Source organism: Vulpes lagopus, chromosome X (genome assembly GCF_018345385.1).
Source record: "Vulpes lagopus strain Blue_001 chromosome X, ASM1834538v1, whole genome shotgun sequence".
Lineage (NCBI taxonomy): Eukaryota > Metazoa > Chordata > Mammalia > Carnivora > Canidae > Vulpes > Vulpes lagopus.
Genome location: NC_054848.1, coordinates 58585839 through 58604185, shown reverse-complemented (window position 1 = coordinate 58604185; position 18347 = coordinate 58585839). Strand labels below are relative to the sequence as shown.

General features: G+C 39.4%; 1 protein-coding gene across 1 annotated transcript in view; it reads left to right on the top strand.

The window, feature by feature from the left end:
- The window catches only part of ZDHHC15 (zinc finger DHHC-type palmitoyltransferase 15), a 203462-nt gene that overhangs the window by 68599 nt on the left and 116516 nt on the right, over positions 1-18347 (top strand). Inside the window, exon 3 of the mRNA XM_041742288.1 lies at positions 14908-15002. Within this exon, the coding sequence (XP_041598222.1) occupies positions 14908-15002 (95 nt within the window). The remainder of the gene's footprint in view (positions 1-14907; positions 15003-18347) is intronic.

The window sequence follows — 18347 nt, the reverse complement described above, 5'->3', positions numbered from 1 at the left end:
CACCCACCCACCTCCCCTCTAGTAGCCATCAGGTTGTTTTTTATAGTTAAAAGTCTGTTTCTTGATTTGCCTCTCTCTTTTTTCTCCCTTTGCTTATTTATTTCTTTTCAATTTTAATTTAATTTTTAATTTAAATTCAAGTTAGTTAACATATACTATATTATTAGTATCAGGGGTAGAAATTAGTGATTCATCCGTTGCATTATAGCACCCAGTGCTCATTACATTAAGTGCCCTTCTTAATGCCCATCCCCCAATTAGCCCATCCTCCCACCCATCTCCCCTCCAGCAACCCTCAGTTTGTTTCCTATAGTTAAGAGTCTCTTATGATTTGCCTCCCTCTCTGATTTTCTTCTTTTATTTTTTCTTCCCTTCCCCTATGTTCATCTGTTTGTTTCTTAAATTCCACATCAGTGAAATCATATAGTATTTGTCTCTGACATTTCATTTAGCATAATACCCTCCAGTTCTTTCCATGTTGTTGCAAATGGTAAGATTTCATTCTTTTTGATGGCTGAATAATATTCCATTAAATATACATACCACTTCTTTATCCATTCATCAATTGATGGACACTAGAACGGCTTACATAATTTGGCTATTATGAATAATGATTCCATAAACATAGGGATGTATATGTTCCTTTAAATTAGTGTTTTTGTATTCTGTGAGTAAATGACCAGTAATATAAATCCTGGGTCATAGAATAGTTCTGTTTTAAATTTGAGGATCCTCCAAACTATTTTCCACAGAGGCTGCAACAGTTTGCATTCACACTAACAGTGCAAGAGGATTTCCCTTTCTCCACATCTTCACCAACACCTGTTATTTCTTGTGTTGTTAATTTTAGCCATTCTGACATATGTGAGGTGATATCTCATTATGTCTTTGATTTGCATTTCCTTGATGATAAGTGATATTGACCATCTTTTCATGTGTCTGTTGGCCATCTGAATGTCTTCCTTGGAAAAAATGTCTATTCTTATCCTCTACTCATTTTCTAATTGGACTAATCTTTTTGTGTGTGTGTGTGTGTGTGTGTGTGTGTGTGTTGAGTTTTATAAGTTCTTTATATATTTTGTGTTTTTTTGTGTTTTTTTTTTATTTAAATTCAATTTGCCAACATATAACACCTAGTATCTTTATGTATTTTGGATACTAACCCCTGTACAATAATACATCATTGACAAATATCTTCTCCCCTTCTATAGGTTGCCTTTTAGTTTTGGTGCTTCCTTCACTGTGCAGAGCTTTTGATTTTGATGAAGTCCCAATAGTTTATTTTTGCTTTTGTTTCCCTTGCCTCAGGAGACATATCTAGAAAGAAGTTACTGTGGCCAGTGTCAAAGAGGTTATTGCCTATGTTCTCTTCTAGGATTTTTATAGTTTCAGATGTGCATTGAGGTCTTTAATCCATTTTTATTCTATTTTTGTGTGTAGTATAAGAACATGGTCCATTTTCATTCTTTTGCATGATGGTCTCCAGTATTCCCAGCACCATTGGTTGAAGAGACTATCTTGTCCTCATTAGACATTCTATTCTGCTTTGTTGAAGATTAATTGACTATATATTTATGGGTTCATTTATGAGTTTTCTATTCTGCTTCACGGATCTATGTGTCTATTTTTGTGTCAGTATCATATTGTTTTGATCACTATAGCTTTCCAATATAACTTGAAGTCAAATTGTGATGCCTCCAGCTTTGCTTTTCTTTGTCAAGGTTGCTTTGGCTATTCTGGGTCTTTTGTGGTTCTATACAAATTTTAGGATGGTTTGGTCCAGCTCTGTGAAAAATGCTGTGGTATTTTGGTATAGATTGCATTAAATATATAGATTGTTTTGGATAGTATACAGATTTGAACAATATATTTTCTTCCAATCCATGAGCATGGAATATCTTTCCATTTCTTTGTGTCCTCTTCAGTTTCTTTCATCAGCATTTATAGTTTTCCAAGAACAGGTCTTCCACCTCTTTGGTTTGGTTTATTCTTAGGTATCTTATGGTTTTTGGTGCAATTGTAAATGAGAATGATTCCTTAATTTCTCTCTCTGCTGCTTCATTATTGGTGTGTGGAAATGCAACAGATTTGTGTAGGATAATTTTGTATCCTGTTACTTTACTAAAATTATGTATTAGTATACTTTATTTGTGGAGTCTTTGAGGTTTTTCTTTTTTTGTATATTTTTTTTGTTGGAGTTCTATTTGCCAACATATAGTATAACCTGTTTGACCTATTCATTCTTTAGCAACATGTTGTTTAACCTCCATGTACTTGTGGTCTTTCCACACTTTTTCTTGTGGTTGACTTCTAGTTTCTTTCTGTTGTAGTCAGAAAATGTGCATAATGTGACTTCAGTATTTTTGTGTTTATTGAGACCTGATTTGTGACCTAGTATGTGATCTATTCTGTAGAATGTCCCATGTGCATTTGAAAAGAATGTGTATTCTGCTGTTTTAGGATGAAATGTTCTGAATATATCTGTTAATTCCATTTGGTCCAGTATGCCATCCTAAGCCATTGTTTCCTTCTTTATTTTCTGTTTAGATGATCTGTCCATTGGTGTAACTGGGAGGTTAAATCACTACTATTTTTGTATTATTATCAATTAGCTCCTTTATGTTTGTTATTGTTTTATGCATTTGGGTGCTCCCATATGGGGACATAAATATTTATAATTGTTAGATCTTGTTGGATTGTCCCCTTTATTGGGATATAGTGCCCTTTTTTGTCTCTTTTTCCAGTCTGTTTTACTTTTTTGTAAAAATTTTATTTATTTATTTATTCATGAGAGACTCAGAGAGAGAGGCAAACACATAGGCAGAGAGAGAAACAGGCCCAATGTGGGACTTGATCCCAGGACTCCAGGATCACGCCCTGAGCCAAAGGCAGATGCTCAACTGCTGAGCCACCCAGGCATCCCTCCAGTCTGTTTTATTTTTTTAAGATTTAATTTTTTTTATTCATGAGAGACTAAGAGAGAGAGAGGCAGAGACACAGGCAGAGGCAGGAGCAGGCTCTATGCAGGAAGCTCAATGTGGGACTTGATCCTGGGACTCCAGGATCACACCCTGGGGCGAAGGCAGGCATTAAACCACTGAGCTACCCAGGCATCCCCTTCCAGTCTGTTTTAAAGTCTGGTTTGTCTGATATACTATTTCTACTGGCTTTCTTTTGACATACAGTTGCATGATAAATGTTTCTCCATCCCTCACTTTCAATCTGCAGGTGTCTTCAGGTCCACAATGAGTCTCTTTGCAACATATAGATAGATGGGTCTTGTTTTTCATCCACTCTGACACCCTATGTCTTTTTTATTCAGCATTTAGTTCATTTATAAAGTAATTATTGGTAGATATGTATTTAGTCCCATTTTATTAGCTGTTTTGTCATTGATCCTGGTAATTTCTCGATCCTTTCTTGTCTTTGTCCCTTTTGTTTTCTTCTTTGACCTCAAAGAATCCTCTTTAATATTTCTTGCAGGGCAGATTTGATGTGAAAAATTCCTTTAGTTTTTCTTTGTCTGTGAAACTCTTTATCTCTCCTTCTATTCTGAATGATAACTGTGCTGTATAGAATATTGTTGCTTGGAGACTTTTCCCATTTGGCACTTTGAACATATCATCCCACTCTTTTCTGGCTTACCAAGTTTCTGTTGAGAAGTCTCCAGCTGGCCTTATGGGTCTTCCTTTTTTTTTTAATTTATTTTTTATTGGTGTTCAATTTGCCAACATACAGAATAACACCCAGTGTTCATCCCATCAAGTGCCCCCTTCAATGCCCATCACCCATTCATCCCCACCCCCTGCCCTCCTCCCCTTCCACCACCCCTAGTTCGTTTCCCAGGGTTAGGAGTCTCTCATGTTCTGTCTCCGGAGAAGGACAAACATTATATGGTCTCATTCATTTGGGGAATATAAAAAACAGTGAAAGGGAATAAAGGGGAAAGGAGAAAAAATGAGTGGGAAACATCAGAAAAGGAGATAAAATCCTGTTTTTTTAATTTTTTTTCTTTCACTGTCTTTCCCTTACATATTTTCTTTTTATTTTATTTTATTTTATTTTTTTATTTTATTTAAATAATTTTTATTGGTGTTCAATTTACCAACATACAGTAAAACACCCAGTGCTCATCCCGTCAAGTGTCCACCTCAGTGCCCGTCACCCATTCCCCTCCAACACCCGCCCTCCTCCCCTTCCACCACCCCTAGTTCGTTTCCCCGAGTTCGGAGTCTTTATGTTCTGTCTCCCTTCCTGATATTTCCCAACATTTCTTTTCCCTTCCTTTATATTCCCTTTCACTATTATTCACAAACCCCAAATGAATGAGAACATACACTGTTTGTCCTTCTCCGATTGACTTATTTCACTCAGCATAATACCCTCCAGTTCCATCCACGTTGAAGCAAATGGTGGGTATTTGTCGTTTATAATTGCTGAGTAATATTCCATTGTATACATAAACCACATCTTCTTTATCCATTCATCTTTCAATGGACACCGAGGCTCCTTCCATAGTTTGGCTATTGTGGCCACTGCTGATAGAAACATCGGGGTGCAGGTGTGCCGACGTTTCATTGCATCTGAATCTTTGGGGTAAATCCCCAACAGTGCAATTGCTGGGTCGTAGGGCAGGTCTATTTTTAACTCTTTGAGGAACCTCCACACAGTTTTCCAGAGTGGCTGCACCAGTTCACATTCCCACCAACAGTGTAAGAGGGTTCCCTTTACTCCCCATCCTCTCCAACATTTGTTGTTTCCTGCCTGGTTAATTTTCCCCATTCTCACTGGTGTGAGGTGGTATCTCATTGCGGTTTTGATTTGTATTTCCCTAATGGCAAGTGATGCAGAGCATTTTCTCATGTGCATGTTGGCCATGTCCATGTCTTCCTCTGTGAGAATTCTCTTCATGTCTTTTGCCCATTTCATGATTGGATTGTTTGTTTCTTTGGTGTTGAGTTTAATAAGTTCTTTATAGATTTTGGAAACTAGCCCTTTATCTGATATGTCATTTGCAAATATCTTCTCCCATTCTGTAGGTTGTCTTTTAGTTTTGTTGACTGTATCCTTTGCTGTGCAAAAGCTTCTTATCTTGATGAAGTCCCAATAGTTCATTTTTGCTTTTGTTTCTTTTGCCTTTGTGGATGTATCTTGCAAGAAGTTACTGTGGCCGAGTTCAAAGAGGGTGTTGCCTGTGTTCTCTTCTATAATTTTGATGGACTCTTGTCTCACATTTAGATCTCTCATCCATTTTGAGTTTATCTTTGTGTATGGTGAAAGAGAGTGGTCCAGTTTCATTCTTCTGCATGTGGATGTCCAATTTTCCCAGCCCCATTTATTGAAGAGACTGTCTTTCTTCCAATGGATAGTCTTTCCTCCTTTATCGAATATTAGATGACCATACATTTCAGGGTCCACTTCTGGGTTCTCTATTCTGTTCCATTGATCTATGTGTCTGTTTTTGTGCCAGTACCACACTGTCTTGATGACCACAGCTTTGTAGTACAACCTGAAATCTGGCATTGTGATGCCCCCAGCTATGGTTTTCTTTTTTAAAATTCCCCTGGCAATTCGGGGTCTTTTCTGATTCCACATAAATCTTAAAATAATTTGTTCTAACTCTCTGAAGAAAGTCCATGGTATTTTGATAGGGATTGCATTAAACGTGTAAATTGCCCTGGGTAACATTGACATTTTTACAATATTAATTCTGCCAATCCATGAGCATGGAATATTTTTCCACCTCTTTGTGTCTTCCTTAATTTCTTTCAGAAGTGTTCTATAGTTTTTAGGGTATAGATCTTTTACCTCTTTGGTTAGGTTTATTCCTAGGTATCTTATGCTTTTGGGTGCAATTGTAAATGGGATTGACTCCTTAATTTCTCTTTCTTCAGTCTCATTGTTAGTGTATAGAAATGCCATTGATTTCTGGGCATTGATTTTGTATCCTGCCACGCTACCAAATTGCTGTATGAGTTCTAGCAATCTTGGGGTGGAGGCTTTTGGGTTTTCTATGTAGAGTATCATGTCATCGGCGAAGAGGGAGAGTTTGACTTCTTCTTTGCCAATTTGAATGCCTTTAATGTCTTTTTGTTGTCTGATTGCTGAGGCGAGGACTTCCAGAACTATGTTGAACAGCAGTGGTGAGAGTGGACATCCCTGTCTTGTTCCTGATCTTAGGGGAAAGGCTCCCAGTGCTTCCCCATTGAGAATGATATTTGCTGTGGGCTTTTCGTAAATGGCTTTTAAGATGTCGAGGAAAGTTCCCTCTATCCCAACACTCTGAAGGGTTTTGATCAGGAATGGATGCTGTATTTTGTCAAATGCTTTCTCTGCATCTAATGAGAGGATCATATGGTTCTTGGTTTTTCTCTTGCTGATATGATGAATCACATTGATGGTTTTACGAGTGTTGAACCAGCCTTGTGTCACAGGGATAAATCCTACTTGGTCATGGTGAATAATTTTCTTAATGTGTTGTTGGATCCGATTGGCTAGTATCTTGTTGAGAATTTTTGCATCCATGTTCATCAAGGATATTGGTCTGTAATTCTTTTTGTTGAGGTCTTTGTCTGGTTTTGGAACTAAGGTGATGCTGGCCTCATAGAACGAATTTGGAAGTACTCCATCTCTTTCTATCTTTCCAAACAGCTTTAGTAGAATAGGTATGATTTCTTCTTTAAACGTTTGATAGAATTCTCCTGGGAACCCATCTGGCCCTGGACTCTTGTGTCTCGGGAGGTTTTTGATGACTGCTTCAATTTCCTCCCTGGTTATTGGCCTGTTCAGGTTTTCTATTTCTTCCTGCTCCAGTTTTGGTAGTTTGTGGCTTTCCAGGAATGCGTCCATTTCTTCTAGATTTCCTAATTTATTGGCGTACAGCTGTTCATAATGTTTTTAAAATCGTTTGTATTTCCTTGGTGTTGGTAGTGATCTCTCCTTTCTCATTCATGATTTTATTAATTTGAGTCTTCTCTCTCTTTTTTTTAATAAGGTTGGCGAATGGTTTATCTATCTTATTAATTCTTTCAAAGAACCAACTCCTGGTTCTGTTGATCTATTCCACAGTTCTTTTGGTCTCGATATCATTGAGTTCTGCTCGAATTTTAATTAACTGTCTCCTTCTGCTGGGGGTGGGGTCTATTTGTTGCTTTTTCTCTAGTTCCTTTATGTGTAAGGTGAGCTTTTGAATTTGAGATCTTTCCAGTTTTTGAATGGATGCTTGTATTGTGATGTATTTCCCCCTTAGGACTGCTTTTGCCGCATCCCAAAGATTTTGAACGGTTGTATCTTCATTCTCATTAGTTTCCATGAATCTTTTTAATTCTTCCTTAACTTCCTGGTTGACCTTTTCATCTTTTAGCAGGATGGTCCTAAACCTCCACGTGTTTGTGGTCCTTCCAAACTTCTTGTTGTGATTAAGTTCTAATTTCAAGGCATTATGGTCTGAGAATATACAGGGGACTATCCCGATCTTTTGGTATTGGTTCAGACCCGATTTGTGACCCAGCATGTGGTCTATTCTGGAGAAAGTTCCATGTGCACTTGAGAAGAATGTGTATTCAGTTGAGTTTGGATGTAAAGTTCTGTAGATATCTGTGAAATCCATCTGGTCCAGTGTATCATTTAAAGCTCTCGTTTCTTTGGATATGTTGTGCTTAGAAGACCTATCTAGTATAGAGAGAGCTAGATTGAAGTCACCAAGTATAAGTGTATTATTATCAAATTATTTCTTCAGTTTGGTTATTAATTGGTTTAAATATTTGGCAGCTCCCACATTCGGGGCATATATATTGAGGATTGTTAAGTCCTCTTGTTGGATAGATCCTTTGAGTATGAGATAGTGTCCCTCTTCATCCCTCACTATAGTCTTCGGGGTAAATTTTAATTTATCTGATATAAGGATGGCAACCCCTGCTTTCTTTTGAGGACCATTTGAATGGTAAATGGTTCTCCAACCTTTTATTTTCAGGTTGTAGGTGTCCTTCTGTCTAAAATGAGTCTCTTGTACACAGCAAATAGATGGGTCCTGCTTTTTTATCCAGTCTGAAACCCTGCGCCTTTTGATGGGGTCATTAAGCCCGTTCACGTTCAGAGTTACTATTGATAGATATGAGTTTAGTGTCATCATATCTATTCAGTCCTTGTTTTTGTGGATTGTTCCACTGAACTTCTTCTTAAAGGGGAATTTTAAGAGTCCCCCTTAAAATTTCTTGCAGAGCTGGCTTGGAGGTTACATATTCTTTCAGTTCCTGCCTGTCTTGGAAGCTCTTTATCTCTCCTTCCATTTTGAATGAAAGCCTTGCTGGATAAAGTATTCTTGGTTGCATGTTCTTCTCATTTAGGACCCTGAATATATCCTGCCAGCCCTTTCTGGCCTGCCAGGTCTCTGTGGAGAGGTCTGCTGTTACCCTAATATTCCTCCCCATAAAAGTCAGGGACTTTTTTTCTCTTGCTGCTTTAAGGATCTTCTCCTTATCTTTGGAATTTGCAAGCTTCACTATTAAATGTCGAGGTGTTGAACGGTTTTTGTTGATTTTAGGGGGGGATCTCTCTATTTCTTGGATCTGAATGCCTGTTTCCCTTCCCAGATTAGGAAAGTTTTCAGCTAGGATTTGTTCAAATACATATTCTCGCCCTCTGTCCCTTTCCGCGCCCTCAGGAACCGCAATTAAACGTAGGTTTTTCTTCCTCAGGCTGTCATTTATTTCCCTTAATCTATCCTCATGATCTTTTAATTGCTTGTCTCTTTTTTCCTCAGTTTCCTTCTTTGCCATCAACTTGTCTTCTATGTCACTCACTCGTTCTTCCACCTCGTTAAGCCTCGTCGTTAGGACTTCTGGCTTGGATTGCATCTCATTTAATTGATTTTTAATTTCTGCCTGATTGGATCTAAATTCTGCAGTCATGAAGTCTCTTGAGTCCTTTATGGTTTTTTCTAGAGCCACCAGTAGCTGTAAAATAGTGCTTCTGAATTGGCTTTCTGACATTGAATTGTAATCCATATTTTCTAACTCTGTGGGAGAGAGGGCTGTTTCTGATTCTTTTTTTTGAGGTGAGGTTTTCATTCTAGTCATTTTGCTCAGTGCAGAGTGGCCAAAAACAAGTTGTGTTGAGAAAAGGAGAAAAAGAGAGAGAAGGGAAGGAAAGAGCAAAAGAAAAAAGAGAAAGAAGAAAAAAAAGGGGGAAAAAGAGAAGAAAAAGAAAGAAAAAGAAAGAAAGGAGAGAAAAAAAAGGGTGGGGTGGGGTGGGGGAAGCAATCAGAAATCAAGAAAGAAAGAAAAAAAAGCACAAAACAAAACAAAAACAAAAAAACCCCACAACACGGGGGAGTATCTTCCGATTCTGTATACTTTAAGTCCCTTGACTTCCCTTGGAACTGGTCCGTCTCCTTGGTCTTCTGGGGGAGGGGCCTGCTGTGCCGATTCTCAGGTGTTAGCACTTGGGGGAGCTGCTCTGCCCCTGCCTGGTGCAGGGCTCGGTGGGGGTTGTTCACCCCGTGAGGCCCCAGGAGGAAGCCACAGTGGCGGGGGCAGCTCTGGGACCCTGGAGTCAGCTCCCGCAGTAGCTCCGGGGCTCTCAGTCTGCAGGGCCTGGGGGCTCCCGGGCGGGGCCGCTGATCTGCTCAGTTCCAGGCAGGAGCGTCCTTGCTGTCCTGGGCCCTCCCGGCCTCTGCCTGTCCCGGGGGGAGGCCAGATCCTGGGCTGTGTCCCGGCGCCCTGTGCTCCGGTGCCTGCAATGTTGGATTCGCGCTCCCGCCCCGCAGCCCCCTCCGCGGAGCCGCCGCCCGAGCCCCTCTGAGCTGTTCCCAGAGCCGCGCCGCCGCCTCCGCGCGGAGCTTCTTCCTCCGCCTGAGCTGCCGCCGCCGCTGAGCTGCTCCCAGAGCCCCGCAGCCCCCTCCGCGGAGCCTCCGCCAGAGCTCCTCTGAGCTGCTCCGGGTCCCGCCGAGCGCTCCAGCCCTTAGGGAGCTCGGCGCACTCTCCCGGGGCGCAGTTCCTCTGTTACTGTCCCAGGGAGCCCGAGGGCATCCCCGCCCTCCTGGGTCCTGCTCCACCTCCCTGCGGGCCCCTTTCCGCGGGGAAGGTTGGTGCAGCTCCTGCTCCTCCGGGACGGGGCTCTCCTGTCCTGGGGACACTCGCCCCGGCCTCAGCCCGGCTCCTCGCGGGGCCCCTCCCCCTTGGAGGCCTTTTGTTTATTTCTTTTTCCCCGTCTTCCTACCTTGATAGAAGCGCGAACTCTTCTCACTGTAGCATTCCAGCTGGTCTCTCTTTAAATCTCAGGCCGAATTCGTAGATTTTCAGGATGATTGGATGGTTTTCTCGGTAATTTTTTGAGGACAGGTGACTTGGAGACCCTGCTCTTCCGCCATCTTGCCCCTCCCCCCCTTATGGGTCTTCCCATGTCAGTTAAGGACTTTTTTTGTCTTGTTGCTTTTAAGACTTTTTTCTTTAGTGCTATATTTTGCAAATATACACTGATCTGCTTTTATTGATTTTGATGGGAGTTCTCAGTGCCACCTGAATCTGAATATCTATTTCTTCTCCAGATTTGGGAAGATTTCAGCCATTATTTTCTCAAATACACTTTCTGCCCCCTTTTCTCTCTCTTCTTCTTTGACTCCTATTATGTGAATGTTATCATGTTTGATGGAGTCACTGAATTCCCTGTCTATTCTCATTTTGCATAAGCTTCTCTGTCCTTTGTTCAGCTTCATTATTTCCATTATTTTGTTCTATGCTGCTAATTCATTCCTCTATTTCTTCTAGCCTGCTGCTCATTGCATCAAGCCTGTTTCCAACCTTATTTATTGCACTCTTCATTTTTATTGATTCTTTTTTAACTCTGAGATCTCTGTAGTAAGGATCGCACTGACGTCTTCTATTCCTTTCTCAAGCCCAGTGAGTATCCTTATTATGGTTACTTTAAGTTCTCCATCAGGCATGTTACTTATGTTTTACCTACATCTCTGGCCATGGCCTTTTATTGTTCTTTCATTTAGGATACAGTCCTCTGTCTTAGAGTCTCTGCCTTCTTCTCTGTGTTAGAAAAAGAAATTATGTCTCCTGGTCCTAAAAGTAATGGCCTTATAAATAATAGTTCATGTATTACAAAGGGCCTGACACTTCAGGGAATGCCTCTGGTGTGTGCTGCTTGTTTTCTGCTGTTGTAGTTTGCCTGCACTTCCTTCAAGCCAGTCTGTAGATACTCTCTGCCTGCTGTGTGCAGTGTTTGGCTCCTGGTCTGAATGTGGCGAGTTTTAACTAGATGTGTTCTTGTCTGCTTATGAAATGAAACCTGACACATCTTCTGCCAGGACTGAAGTCCTGCAGAACTCTCTGGTCAGGACATGTGGCATGGTCAGGAATGTGTTCTGGTCTTCTGGGGAGGGGCCCACTCTGTTGGGACTAAGGCAAACATGACTGATAAAGGCAGTCCCACCAGAGTGCAAGGGTGAGGAGCTTGGTGTAAGAATGTTAGGCAGCCAGTGTCAATTTTGCACTGCTTCCTGTATGTGGCTTTGTGTTTATGCTAAGGGGAAGAGGAGGGAAATGGCACCATCCAGCTCCTTTGTTCCTGGGGAGGAGTCTCCATGAACCCTGACGAGCAAATAATCTCCCCCTTGGGTATCCCAGGTGTTATTCAGATCATTGTTTCCATGCTGTCTAATCCTGGTTTGTTTGCCTGCCTTCTCTCCAAAAGCAGCAGTTGTCCTTCAGGCTCTATCCTAGCCAAGCCCACTGACCTTTAAAGCTCCAGGCTCTAAGCCTTGCTGGTTGCATGAACTCACAAAATTCAGCCCCTCTCATTTTCCAAGCTAATGGCTTTGGGGAAACCTTCTCCATGTGCATCCCCATGTGATTTTCTCTCTCTTCTCACTCTCTCTCTCTCTCTCCATCCATCCATCCCTCCCTCTCTCCCTTCTCCATGACCACATTTCTCTCCCCTCCACAGTACCCACAATCCCTTTTCCCCTAAACCTTGTATCTGTACTTCCTACCTTCTTTGACATGGCTTCTTCTCTCCCTTTAGTTGTGTAGTGTGTTCTGTCAGTCTTCTTGCCTATTTCTGGGCCATTTATGATGATTTAATAGTTGTGTTCATGAATTGAAATGAGCTTAGGGTCCTCCACTCAACTGCGATCTTCTCTCTCCCCCAAATGAATTTTTACTATAAAGATAAACAGACTTCCAATATGTGGGATGATATACAGGGAACTTCAATATCTTTATTCTGCCATGACCTGAAACCACCAGGGAGATGACAGTGTAACATACCCTTGTAGGTACCTTACTTGATCCTGTGAAAGGAGTGTTGGAGCAGGTGATGTCCAGGGTCCCTTCCAACAACAGTCTTAATATCTGTACCACTCCAGCACTGATCACAGGACTTGGCGAACCACAATTCAGTGAATGGCCATATGGAACCTCTGGTGCCCATCCATGGAGCATGGAGGATGCATGGGAGGATGCATGGTAGAGCAGCAGCAGGAAGGAGGCAGCGGACTGGCATGTGGGAGGTCAGTAGGTTCAGTGTGAGCAAGATCCCCATGCTCCCCTCATGTGAGTGTTCCCCTCATGGTTCTGCCTTGCAATGCTTGGGCATGCCTGTCCTGAATACTACCTGAGTGGCCCTGTCCCAAATATCACCTGAGTGGCCTTATGGAACCTTATGGTTACTCTACACCAAAAAATAAACAAACAAACAAACAAAACTTTTTTTAATGGCAATTTGACATTATCTACCAAAAGGCTTATGTTTGGGCCTAGCAATCCCACTTTAAGGAATTGACCCTATAGATTTAGTACATGTGCTAATGACATATTTACAAAGTTTTTTTTACAGGATTCTTTGTATTAGCAAGAAAAGAGGGAGAAACAAAATTTTCATCAGAAACACTTTGGTTAAAAAAAAAAGAAACACTTTGGTTAAATTAGGCCACATTGATGCAGTGAAAACACATGCAGCTTTTTTTTTTAAAGATTTTATTTATTCATTCATGAGAGACAGAGAGAGAGAGAGAGAGAGGCAGAGACACAGGCAGAGGGAGAAGCAGGCTCCATGCTGGGAGCCTGACTTGGGACTCGATTCCAGGTCTCCAGGATCACACCCTGGGCTGAAGGCAGCACTAAACCTTTAAGCCACCCGGGCTGCCCCCCATGCATTATTTTTAAAGGAGAATGAGGAAACTTACTCTTTGCAAGTTATACTAAATAGAACGATCTCCAACTTACAGAAAATGAAAAGAAATTTGTACAAAACTGTGTATATAATACTACTGTTTGTGTGAATAAACAGTTTCAGTGCTTTTATATGTATAAAATCTACAAGTGTACAGAATAAGGTCATGAAACTGAGATTTGTTGCTTCCAGGAAGGAAACTTGGTGGCTGAGGGACAGGGATGGAACGGAAACTTTTACTGTATGCTATTTTATGCCTTCAAATTTTGAATGTTGTGAATGTATTATCTTTCAAAAGAAATATATTGAAAAAATTTTAAATATGACAAAAATTCCATATTTGTATTGTGTTCATATATTTATATAAAAAGATAAAAATCAGAAGGTCTGGGATGATATATACCAAACAGCATTAGGAGGAGGAGGTGGGAGGCTCGATGTATATGTGTGGTAGGTTTTACTTTTTACTTTAAATTTCTTGAATTTAAAAATGAGATTTCATAATTACACAAATTAGGCACATAAAAAAGGACTTGCACCATAAGATTAGGAACATTGGACCAAGAGAGTACAGGTTTTTCAATTCAACCATATATGTATATGGTGCCCAGCCCTATTAACTTGTCCTTGAGTTATCATTCCCTTGGGTCTTTCTGATGGATTGAGGTAATAACACCTTGCCATGCAAGGACTTACAATGAAATAGTGAAATGACCATCAGTCTTATAATGGCCTCTGTAGAGTAGTGAAGTTTTTGATATCAAAAGTGCTATAAAAAGAGTATAAAAAGATAAGCTATGGACCAACTTCTACAACTATTGGAATGATACAACTCAGAATTCGAAAGTATATAATCTGAAGATACTGTCATGTTTTATTAGTTTAACAAAGTTGAAAGTATCTGGTCTGTACATAATGACCTTAACCATGTTGATGCTGCAAGTGAAAGTTCATTGTCATCTTTATACTAAGTTTATTGGTATTTTTAATGTAAAATTAGGACTGCAGATTATTCCTCCACCAGTCTTAGTCCAGGAATGAGGCTCTAACCAGATGCAGTTATGCAGTCATGTGGAACCTTGCTTTCTAGTGCTGGAAAAGATGTCTCTCATTACTGGCTTCAATAAATATGAGTCCAGACTGCTCACAAAAAATAAATATGTAGTCTTTGAGGCTACTGAAAAGATCTTGCAGTTTATAGACAGTAATACTGTGTTTAAGACCAGATTACATTAGATAGTAGGTGTATCACTTTGGATAGTCAACTTCTCCTGATGGTTAACCAACTTTCCCTATCCTATTACCTATCTCACAAAGTTATTGAAACAATAAAAAGATATAACATCATGAAATCACGTTGTAAACTCTATAGTGTTGTGCAAATATTATCATTATCAACTTTTAGCAACTAAAATGGCAGAGATAATAAGTGGCTATGGGAGCTTCCCTCACATTGTTTTAAAAAAACATTTCCCCTTTATTTTTATAATCACATGGCAACTTTAAAAACATGCAACTTCCAGAAGGTCTCACTGAAAATTTGGCACTGTAACTTTTTCTATCACTGCATGGGAAAAAAGGTAAGAATTAACATTTTATAATACTATAAAATACTTGGTAATAGGAAAACAAACCCAAAATTTGTTGTTTAGTGTTATGTCTTTCTGAACCCCTAGATATAAACAAAAATGATAGTATAAACAATGAATTTTTTCTCTTAAATTTCAGTTATCTACCTCATATTCTACCATGCCATCTTTGTGTTCTTTACCTGGACCTACTGGAAGTCCATATTTACACTCCCACAACAGCCAAATCAGAAGGTAAGAATACTGGTTGCTTCCTAAAGGTTAAAAAACAGGAAAGCAGAAATGCAAAAAAGCAAATAACTTTCATTTACAGGAGAGATTAGGGTAATCTTTAAAAAGGACTCTTAATGATAAAGGTAAATTAAGGGTAGGATGCTCTATTGCAAATTCACTGGCCATACATACTTGAAGACTAAGAAACCACTATTTCAATTAGTGATATAATTATTTTTTAAAAATTTTACTTCAATTCAATTTAGTTAACAGATACTGTATTATTATTTTCAGGAGTACAATTTAGTGATTCATCACCCAGTAGCACCTATCACCCGGTGCTCATCCCATCAAGCTCCCTTCTTAATACCAAGTACCCAGTTTACACCATCTCCCCACCCACCTCCTCCCCAGCAACCCTCAGTTTGTTTCCTATAGTTAAGAGTCTCTTATGGTTTCTCTCCTTCTCTATTTTTATCTTCTTTTAATTTCTTCTCCCTTCCCCTCTGTTCAGCAGTTTTGTTTCTTGAATTCCACATATGAGTGAAATCATATTGTATGTGTCTTTCTCTGACTGATTTTGTTTAGCATAGTACCCTCTAGTTCCATCCACATCATTGCAAATGGTAAGATTTCATTCTTTTTGTAGGCTGAGAAATAGTCATATATATACCACATCGTCTTTATCCATTCATCTGTCAGTGGATATCTGGGCTTTTTCCATATTTTGACTACTGAAGACACTACTGCTATAAACACTGGGGTGCATGTACCTCTTCAAATCAGTACTTTTGTATGCTGTGGATAAATATCTAGCAGTATAATTGCTGGATTGTAGGATAGGTCTATTTTTAACTTTCTTTTTTGTTTTGTTTTGTTTTGTTTGTTCCTCTTTTTCTAGTTCCTTTAGATGGAAAGTTTGGTTCCTTGAGATTTTTCTTGCTTCTTGGTCTTTCCAGATTTTTTTTCTTGTTGACTTTTGGTTTCATAGCATTATTGTCAGAAAAGATGAGCAGTGTAACTTTGATCTTTTTGAATTTGTTGATACTTGTTTTGTGGCCTAATATGTAATCTGTTCTGGAGAATGTTCAATATGCACTTGGAAAGAATGTGTATTTTGCTGTTTTAGGATGGATTGCTCTGAACATATCTGTTGAATCTCTCTGGTCTAGTGTGTCATTCAAAGACACTGTTTTCTTGTTGATTTTCTGTTTGGATGATCTGTGATCAATATCAGTGGGGTGTGAAAATCCCCTACAATTATATCTATTACTTCCTTTATGTTTATTATCGGCTACTTTAAGTATTGAATGCTCCCTTGTTGGGTGTATAAATATTTACAATTGTTATATCTTATTGGATTCTCCCCTTGGTTATTATATAGTATTCTTCTTTGTCTCTTGTTACAGTCCTTATTTTAAAGTCTTTTTTTCTGATATAAGTATTGCTATCCTGGCTTTCTTTTCACATCCATTTGCCTGATAAATGCTTATCCATCCCCTCAATTTGTATCTGCATGTGTCTTTAAGTCTGAGATGAGTCTCTTGTAGGCAGCATATAGATAGGTCTTTTTTTTAGATAGGTCTTTTTAAATCCATTTTGTCACCCTATGTCTTTTGATTGGATCATTTAGTCCACTTACATTCAAAGTAATTATTGATAGATATGTATTTATTATAGCCATTCTGTTACTTGTTTTATCATTTTTGTAGTTTTTTCTGTATCCCTTTCTTACCTTGCTCTCTTCTCTCATGATTAGTTGGCTTTCTTTAGTGATAAACCTTGATTCCTTTCTCTTTATCTTTTGCATATCTATTACTGTTTTTTTAATTTTTGGTTACTATTTGGATTATATATAAGATCTTCTGTATATGGTGGTCTATACTAATTTGATGGTTGGTTAAATTTGAACCCATTCTTGACTTCTCTCCTCCTCACTTTTTAAGTATATGGTGTCACACTTTGCATTCTTTTATTTTGGGAGTCCCTTTACTGATTTTTACACATATACTTACTTTTACTACTTTTGTGCTTCCTACTTTCCTTACTCTTGCTTGTGGTCTTTCCTTTCCACTCAAAGACTCACCTTTAAAATTTCTTGCAGGACTGATTTAGTCTTTATGAATTCTTTGAACTTTTGTTTGAGCAAATGCTATCTCTTTATATTCTGAATGATAGCCTTGCTGAATAGAGTATTCTTGGCTGCAAAATTTTCCCATTCAGCACTTTGAATGTATCATGCCACTCTCTTCTTGCCTGCAGGTTTCTGTTGAAAAATCAGCTGATAGCCTTATGAAGGTTCCCTTTTATGTAACTGTCTTCTGTTCTCTTGTAGCTTTTAAAATTCTCTTTCTCACTACTTTTTTGCCATCTTAGTTATTACTATGTATCTTGATGTGAACCTCCTTGGGTTGATTTTATTGTGGGATCTCTCTACCTCCTGAATCTGGATTTCTGTTTTCTTCCTCAAATTCAGGAAATTTTAGTCTATTACTGCCTCAAATAAATTTTCTGACCCTTTTCTCTCTTCTTCTGGGATCCATATGGGATCAAATGTTACTATACTTTATAGCACCACTGATCTCCTTAAGTCTATTCTTTTTTTGCACATTTTTTCCTCTCACCTACTTCAGCTTGATTACTTTATATTACTCTCTCCTCCAGATCACTGAATCATTCTTCTGCCTCATCCAGTCTACTATATATTACATCTAATATATTTTAAATTTCATGTATTGTATTCTTCATCTCTGGTTCTTTTATGTGTGTTCTGTATCTTTCATAAGGGTCTCACTGATGTCTTCCACTCTTCTCAAGCCCAATGAGTATAATCATTTCTTTAAACTCTCTATCAGGCAAATTACTTATCTGTGTTTCACTTTGGTCTCTTAACTGTAATTCTGTTATTTTATTTGGGACATACTCCTCTGTATCCTCATTTGCCTTACTCTCTGTATCTGTTTCTCTGTGTTAGGAAAGACAGATCTGTCCCCTGCACTTGAAAGTAATAGCCTTATGGAGAAGAGTCCTGTAGTGCCCTACTGTGCACTATCCCCTGTTCAGAACCTGGCACTTCAGGGATGTCTCCTATGTGTAATTCACACACTCTGCCACTGTGACTAAGCTACCTTTTCCCCTCAGTCCTGTCATCCCTATTGGTTCTTTGCCTTTTGTCAGTAGCTCTTTCTCCCTGTGGTGTAGGGCAATATGAGGATGCCTTAAGTTAAGTCAGAACTGGCATTTGCCAGAGATGCAATAGCATGTAACTTCTGGGTGCTTTCCCCATGTTGTCCCTGAGAAGCCTTCACTGGTGGGCAAAGCCTGAAGTCAGACCAATAATCTGCTTCTAGCCGTCTTCTGGGACCT